The sequence below is a fragment of the Tachyglossus aculeatus genome, chromosome 10 (assembly GCF_015852505.1).
Source record: "Tachyglossus aculeatus isolate mTacAcu1 chromosome 10, mTacAcu1.pri, whole genome shotgun sequence".
NCBI classification, from domain to species: domain Eukaryota; kingdom Metazoa; phylum Chordata; class Mammalia; order Monotremata; family Tachyglossidae; genus Tachyglossus; species Tachyglossus aculeatus.
The window spans coordinates 55,542,977-55,551,075 of record NC_052075.1 but is presented as its reverse complement, the minus strand read 5'-3'; the positions used below and the strand labels follow the sequence as shown (position 1 = coordinate 55,551,075).

General features: G+C 62.6%; 1 protein-coding gene across 1 annotated transcript in view; it reads left to right on the top strand.

Moving 5' to 3' along the window:
* Nucleotides 1-6,537, top strand: part of SMARCD1 (SWI/SNF related, matrix associated, actin dependent regulator of chromatin, subfamily d, member 1) — an 18,026-nt gene extending 11,489 nt beyond the window's left edge. Inside the window, 10 exon segments of the mRNA XM_038753179.1 lie at nt 406-528; nt 646-768; nt 2,502-2,618; nt 2,757-2,858; nt 2,958-3,119; nt 3,326-3,423; nt 4,384-4,519; nt 4,676-4,798; nt 4,999-5,100; nt 5,513-6,537. Of these exon segments, the coding sequence (XP_038609107.1) occupies nt 406-528; nt 646-768; nt 2,502-2,618; nt 2,757-2,858; nt 2,958-3,119; nt 3,326-3,423; nt 4,384-4,519; nt 4,676-4,798; nt 4,999-5,100; nt 5,513-5,566 (1,140 nt within the window). The 3' untranslated portion in view covers nt 5,567-6,537.
* The last annotated feature ends 1,562 nt before the right edge of the window (nt 6,538-8,099 follow it).

Sequence of the window (8,099 nt, the reverse complement as noted above, 5' to 3'; positions counted from 1 at the left end):
AGACCCGAGGAAGGACACCCCCCACCACCCCCCAGTCTTGCCGGGTCGCAGGAGGGTGTTCTGGGGAGGTTCTGGAACGCCCCCGTCCCTGAAGTATTTTTAGGACAGAAGGGTTTAGCTTGCGGGGAGAGGGACTCAGGTCCGGGATGAGATGGGCCTCGACGTCCCCTCATGGACCCTCCCGGCTGAGTCTCCCAGAAAGTTCCGCCTCCCGGCCCGCTGTCCCCCGCTTTATTTATATTAATGTCTGTCTCCCCTTCTAGACTGTAAGCTTGTTGTGGACAGGGAGTGTTTCTGTTATATTGTTGTATTGTCCTCTCCCAAGCGCTTAGTACAGCGCTCTGCGTGCAGTAGGCACTCAGTAAATAGGACTGAGTGAGTGAGCGAGCGCCGCTGCCCCCGCAGATCCGGGAGTTGGTCCCAGAGTCCCAGGCCTACATGGACCTGTTGGCCTTCGAGCGCAAACTGGACCAGACCATCATGAGGAAACGGCTGGACATCCAGGAGGCCCTGAAGCGGCCCATCAAGGTACCCGCCGCCCCCCACCCGGGGCTCCCCTCCGAGGGTCCCGGTGGAGACCGGCCGCTCCTGGCCTGGGGGTCCCCACCGGAGCCCGTTTAACGACGACCCCCTCTCCCCCCCCAGCAAAAACGCAAGCTACGCATTTTCATTTCCAACACCTTCAACCCGGCCAAGTCGGACGCGGAGGACGGGGAAGGGACCGTGGCCTCCTGGGAGCTGCGGGTGGAAGGACGGCTCCTCGAGGACGTGAGTGGGCGGCGGGCGGGATCGGGGGTCCTGCTCCGGATGGGGGCCAGAGGCTGGTGGGAGGTGTCCTTTGTGTGCCTCTCCTGTCAGGCTGGAGACCCCATTTTCCTCCCGCCTGCCAACCCCTCCTCTGACCCTGCCTGTTCCACAATGGCCTCAGGCCGGCCTCCCCTCACACCCTTCTTGGGGTGCCGCGGCCTTCCCCCCACAACCCCGGGGTGGCTGGTGTCAGAGGGGGGGCTCAGGGCAGGGTGGAGATGGAGAAGGGGAGACCAGAGGCCTTCGAGGATCCTGCCCGGGTGCCGGCCCCCCTCACCAACCCCCAAACACAGGCTTAAATCAGGCTGAAGTCAGGGTAAACCAAGGGAGGAACTTCTGTCCTCTGGGGCCGGTGGGGGGGGGCAGGGGTGGGGGGGGGGCAGGCCAAGGAAGCCTCAGAACAGGTCTCCTAGGGGGAAAAACAAAAGGGACATTCACCTGCCTTAAGGCAGGGGCCTGGCCCAGATGATCCCTAGGAGTATAGCCCTTTTGTGCCGGAGACTGGAAGGAGTCCCCCGAGAGATGCTTTCCACTCCCATCTCCCCCCTTGTCTCCTCTCATCATCCCATCTCCCTCATCCCTTCTCTCACTCCCCATCTTTCTCTTCCTTCCTCCCCATCTTTCCCTTCCTTCCTCCCCATCTTTCCCTCTCCCCATCTCTCCTTTCCTCCCCCATCTCCATTCCTCCCCCTACATCTCCCTCCCCATCTTTCCCATCCCCCATCTCTCCCTTTCTGCCCCGTCTCTCCCTCCCCCCGACCTCTCTCTCCTACTCCATCTCTCCCTCTCCCTTCCTCCCTCCATCTTTCTCTCCCCCACATCTCCCCACCTCTCCCTTCCTTCTCACTTTTCCTGCCCACATCTCTCCCATCTCTCCTTTCCTCCCCCATCTCCATTCCTCCCCCTACATCTCCCTCCCCATCTTTCCCGTCCCCAAATCTCTTCCTCCCCATCTCTCCCTTTCTGTCCCGTCTCTCCCTCCCCCTACCTCTCTCTCCTACTCCATCTCTCCCTCTCCCTTCCTCCCTCCATCTTTCTCTCCCCCACATCTCCCCACCTCTCCCTTCCTTCTCACTTTTCCTGCCCGCATCTCTCCCATCTCTCCTTTCCTCCCCCATCTCCATTCCTCCCCCTACGTCTCCCTCCCCATCTTTCCCGTCCCCCAATCTCTTCCTCCCCATCTCTCCCTTTCTGCCCCGTCTCTCCCTCCCCCCACCGCTCTCTCCTACTCCATCTCTCCCTCTCCCTTCCTCCCTCCATCTTTCTCTCCCCCACATCTCCCCACCTCTCCCCTCCTTCTCACTCTTCCTGCCCGCGTCTCTCTCGTCTCTCCTCCTCCTCGTCTCCCACCACTCTCCCACCCAAATATAGAAACTCACACAGTTCAGGCCCAGAAACTCCCCCTCTTGTTCCCATAGCAGTGAATTCTTTCTGAGTCCCCGCTCCTCCCTCCCCGACTCCCACTCTGCTCCCACCTAGTCTGGGAACGGCTCCACGGGGCCTCCCACGCCTCTGAGCCCAGCCTGCCTCTGGGCGGGCGCCCCCGGATACCCGCAGCCCCTCGGTCCCGGGGTGAGGCCTCGGCACCGTCGACCTCCCGGCCGGAGTTTCCCATCCGCCCCGGGCAGCCAGAGGGCCGTGGGGAGGCCCCCGCCGTGGTCCTCTCCAAGCCGCGTCCTCGGCCTCCCCCGCAGTCCGCCCTGTCCAAGTACGACGCCACCAAGCAGAAGAGGAAATTCTCCTCCTTCTTCAAGTCCCTGGTGATCGAGCTGGACAAGGACCTGTACGGGCCCGACAACCACCTGGTGGAGGTGAGCGGTGGGGGTGGGGGGATTAGGTTGGCGCATCCAGCCGCCGGATCACGGGCCCCACCCTGGGGCTGGGGAAGCCAAGCGGAGGCCGAGCCGCTCCCGGACGCCCTCCTCCCTCCCCCGCCCCCCGCCCCTCAGTGGCACCGGACCGCCACCACGCAAGAGACGGACGGCTTCCAGGTGAAGAGGCCGGGGGACGTGAACGTCCGCTGCACCGTGCTGCTCATGCTCGATTACCAGGTAACGCCCCTACCCACCCATCCCCGCCCTGTCCGTCCTCTCCCCGCTATCCCCCCCCCCCCACAACTCCCTCCCGCTGTCTCCGTGTCCCCCCCTCAGCCTCCCCAGTTCAAGCTGGACCCCCGCCTCGCCCGCCTGCTGGGCATCCACACGCAGACCCGGCCCGTGATCATCCAGGCTCTGTGGCAGTACATCAAGACCCACAAGCTCCAGGACCCCCACGAGAGGGAATTTGTCAGCTGTGACAAGTACCTGCAGCAGGTGACCGGTGGCGGGGAAGAGGGGGAGGCCTTCATCCCCCTGCCCTCACCCTCCCGACCCCCGGTTGCCACTCCCTCTTTAGACCGTAAGCTCTCTGTGGGCAGACAACGGGCCTGTCTCCTGTGGGACTGTACTTTCCCAAGAGCTCAGTTCAGCGCTCAGCACGCGGTCAGCGCGATCGACTGACCGACTGACTCTCCCACCAGATCTTCGAGTCGCAGCGGATGAAGTTCTCAGAGATCCCCCAGCGACTTCACGCCCTGCTCATGCCCCCCGAGCCCATCATCATCAACCACGTCATCAGGTACTGCTCCAAAGAGTCTTCCGGGATTGCACCTTCTTGTCTCCAGCCTCTCGGGACTTTTTTGGTTCGTTTGGTTTTGTTTTTTAACTGGTATTTGTTCAGCGCTTACTATGGGCCAGGCACCGGACTAAGCACTGGAAGCTAATCAGGTTGGGCAAAGTCCCCATCCCATGTGGGGCTCACGGTCTTCATTCCCACTTTGCAGATGAGGGAACTGAGGCCCAGATTGCCCAAAGTCACACAGCAGGCAAGTGGCAGAGCCGGGATTAGAACCCAGGTCCTTCTGACTCCTAGGCCGTGGCTCTATCCACCGGGCCGTGCTGGTTCAGTCGGCCCCTCGGCCCCTGGGATGCTCTGAAAACAGCTTTCTGCCGATGGGATTGTGCCCGTCCAGAGTGCCAATGGACTGGCAGCCCTTGAGGACCAGGCTGGGTCCCCTCGTGCCCAGGCAGGGCTCGGATTTACCCGTGGGCACTCCCCCAAGCATAGAGGGGTGCTGTCCTGTTAAGCCCATCTTCCCTCAATCTCCCTGTCCCCTGGGGCAGCCCCATCTTTGGAGGTGGGAGGTAGAGGTCCCGGGGGTTGATGGAGAGGATTCTAGGAAACAGGAGCTCCAGGTGGGTAGGGGGAGAGGTTTATTGTTATATTGTTCTCTCCCAAGCGCTTAGTACAGCACTTTGCACACAGTAAGCACTCAATAAATACGACTGAACGATTCTGGGAGGCGGAAGAGCTCGAGGCGGGTAGGGGGAGAGGATTCTGGGAGGCAGAAGAGTCGAGGGGGGCCGGATCCCGGAATCTGGTGCGCTGGGGGTGGGCGGTGGGGGTTGCGGAGCTGGGGGTGGGTCGGGGAGAGTCCTGGGAGTCCAGGATGGAATTTGGGAGCTGGGTCGGGATTTGGTCAGGGCCACTCTGTATCGGCCGCCGTGTCTTCCCCCGTCCCCCTCCCCGCGCCGCCAGTGTTGACCCCAATGACCAGAAGAAGACGGCCTGCTACGACATCGACGTGGAAGTGGACGACACGCTCAAGACGCAGATGAACTCCTTCCTGCTGTCCACCGCCAGCCAGCAGGAGATCGCCGCCCTGGACAACAAGGTGGGGGGTCCGCCCCCGTCCTCCCAGGAGCCGAGCCAAACTGGGCTCTCTGAGGAGAGCCCCCCAAGCTGGTCCCCTGTTTGATCCTGATACCCCCACGCCCCCAATGCCCCTGCTGTGTCCCCCCCCAACGCCCCCAACCCCTGCCATCCCCAGATTCACGAGACCATCGAGACCATCAACCAGCTGAAGACGCAGCGCGAGTTCATGCTGAGTTTCGCCCGGGACCCCCAGGGCTTTATCAACGACTGGCTCCAATCTCAGTGCCGGGACCTCAAGGTGAGTCTGGGGGCCGGAAACCACCGGGGCTGCTGCGCAGGGAGAACTCAGGGGCATCCGCCCTCGGGGGACGGGCCCCTCCAACCCCACCACTGTTGTTCAGGTGCCGGCAAACTGGGGAGGGGGGAGACGGGCCCCCAGGCTGTCTGGGGGAGGGGGTCGGGGAATCGGCCCAGCCCCCGGATCCCGCCCACCCCCAGGCCATGACCGACGTGGTGGGCAACCCGGAGGAGGAGCGGCGAGCCGAATTCTACTTCCAGCCCTGGGCGCAGGAGGCCGTGTGTCGCTACTTCTACTCTAAGGTGGGTGCGGGGCCCAGGCTGGCTGGGGGGGGCCGGGCCGAGCCCCTCCTCTGCCCTGAGCCTCAGAATTCAGCCCCCGTGGGCAGTGGGGAAGGGCGGGGTGCACACGTTGGACCAAATCAGACAGAGAACCTCATTTTAAGCAAGGGCAGAGAGGAGCTAGAGGTGGGAGTCATGGAAGTGTTAATCTGGGAAGGCCCTCTGAAGGAGGTGGAGGAGATGGGGATGAGAAGCCAGGAGGGCATTCCAGGCACAGGGGGTGGGCCTGGCGATGGCTGGGCCGGGGGAGAGACGTGGTCAGGGAGGGGAACGGCTGTGGGAGAGCCTGAGGATGCAGGCCTGGAATCCCAGGAGTCAGGGGGCCTCAGGGAGGGTCGCTGACACCCCCCTTCCTTTCCCTCCCCCCTACCAGGTGCAGCAGAGGCGGCAGGAGCTGGAGCAGGCCCTCGGAATCCGGAACACATAGGGGCTCGCCGGCCCGGTCCCCCACCCCCCATTGCCCGGGACCCCCGGGGCCGGAGGCCGCCACCCCGAGCCGACGAGTTGCCTCGATTCTGGGCCACACGGCAGCCGTCAGCCCCTCCCCGTCGGTCCTTCGTCACCTCCCCACCCCTCCCCTCACTCTGCCTTGTCAGCCCCGAGACTCCCACCTCTGGGCCTGCCCCGGTCCCGGTAGGACCCTCATAGTGTTAGTGCCAGACCCCCATGGTGGGGATCTGATGCGCACGGAGCCAGTTGGGGGTCGGGGATCGGAGTTTCCGGCCGGTCCCGGCCGCGGCCGCCGGCCCCCAGGGCCGTCTGTAAGCTGGCAGTTCCCCACCCCTCCCGCTTCCCTTTCCTCCCCCTACCCCCTGTCCCCGCTACCCACCTCAGGCAAGGCTCTGCCCACACCTCGGGCATCCCAGCCCACGGGAAGGATGACCCCAACCGACCTCCCGCGCCCCTCTCCAAGGGTGCTGGCGGGCTGCCAGGCCCGCTGCCCGGAGCCAAGTTGCGGGCCGGTGCCTCGCCACGGACCTCCCCCACTTTTCCCCACTCCTACAAGCCCCCAGTGCCCAGACCCTGGGGCGTCCCCCCCACACTCACTAGAGGCACCGGACTGAGCTGAGGCCTACGGGGGGTCAGCAGGGGCAGCGGGGCTGGGCCGGCGGGCGACCTAGAGACCCGCGGCGACCAGCCGGACACGGGCACCGACCTCCCCCGCCTCTTCTCCTCCCCTCCGCCGGCCTCCCGCTCCCCCACCTCCAGACCCCCAGGAAGCCCGTAGCCGGGGCCAGGGCGGCCCACCCCCACACCGGGCGGGAAGGCCCGGGGCCCCCCGGCCAGTAGCTGTCGCAGAATAACTGTTTTTACTACCGGATACTGCATTTTTTCATGGACCAAATTTTTTTTGTACTGTCCCCTACTAGATGTCACCCGGTTTTAATAAAAGCCTCTTCAGAAGGACGGCCCGAGATGTGGGGTCAGGCCCTGTGGCGGGGAGGGACCCATTTGGGGGTTTGGCCTCGCTTGACACTGGCCCCGGAGTGGCCCCTGCTCTGCTCCTGGGACTGAAGAGTGGTTCACCTCAGCAATCCGGGGAAAAGCACGCTGCTAGTTTGGGCAGTGGAGACCCCTCCCTGATCTCCCCCCCTTCCGTTAACGGTGTGGGGGAGGAGCAGGGGCCTGCCCAAGCCCAGATAGACTTGGCTAACTGCCTGAGACAGCCAAAGTCCTCCGTCTTGGAGGCTGGCAACACAACCAGACGACCCTTCGGTTCTCCCAGCCCTGGGTCTGCACCTCCAAAGGAGGAGGCCGCTGAACCCCAAATCCCACCTCAGATTGCACAAACAGATCGGCGCTGCCCCAGGTAATTCCCTCTCAACCAACCCACAGATGCTATTTATTGAGTGCTTACTATGTGCAGAGCACTGTACTAAACCTTTAATACGATACAACAGAATTAGCAGACACGTTCCCTGCCCATAATGAGCTTACAGTCTAGAGGGACAGACGGGGGGGGGGGGGGGGGAAATGCTGACGAAAGGGGCATTGCTTGGGGTGAGTCCGTGCCCGCAGGGATGCCAGTCCCCTAAATCGGGCTGCCCCCACCCACTTGGGTCTCACCTCCCTCTCCCGTGCTGCAAGAGCCCGCGCCCCTGCTGCCTCTGGGCACATGCCAGCCCTCACCCTGCTTGTCTTTCTGCTGACCTTTCTCCATCCCCAGGGGCCTGTGGTTCCTCCCCCCTGCAGGGTTGGAACTGCCAGGCTAAAAGTGTTTCAAGGGGAAAGAGCAACCAGGACAGAAGCGAAGGAAACTGGGTCCTAAAGGGGTTGGGGGTGAGCCCTGGGCGATGACGAGGGGGCCGTGGTCTAGGCAGCAAGAAGAACTGGCTCCCTGCAGGGCTTCACCCCTGGAGTAGAGCTAATTTCCGAGAGCGTTCTCCTGAACTCGCGTCCGTCCGCCCTAGAAGGTGCTGGGTAGAGGCAGGGAGACAGGTCAGATGGTTGCCATGTTAGTGGACACAACGCATCGTATAAGTGCTTGGGAATCAATTAACCGAGCGCTTATTGTGAGCAGAGCGCTGAATGATGATGATGGTATTTGTTAAGCGCTTACTATGTGCAAAGCACTGTTCTAAGCGCCGGGGGGGGGATACAAGGTGATTAGGTTGTCCCACGTGGGGCTCACCGTCATCCTCCCCATTTGACAGATGAGGTAACTGAGGCTCAGAGAAGTTAAGTGACTTGCCCAAGGTCACACAGCAGATATGTGGTAGGGACTGTCTCTATATGTTGCCAACTTGTACTTCCCAAGCGCTTGGTACAGTGCTCTGCACACAGTAAGCGCTCAATAAATACGATTGATGAGGATATGTGGCGGAGCGGAGATTCGAACCCATGACCTCTGACTCCAAAGCCCGGGCTCTGTCCACTGAGCCATGCTGCTTCTCTCTATTATTATTATTATTATTATTATTATTATTAAGTGCAGATATGCATGTGGCCCTGCCTCCCCC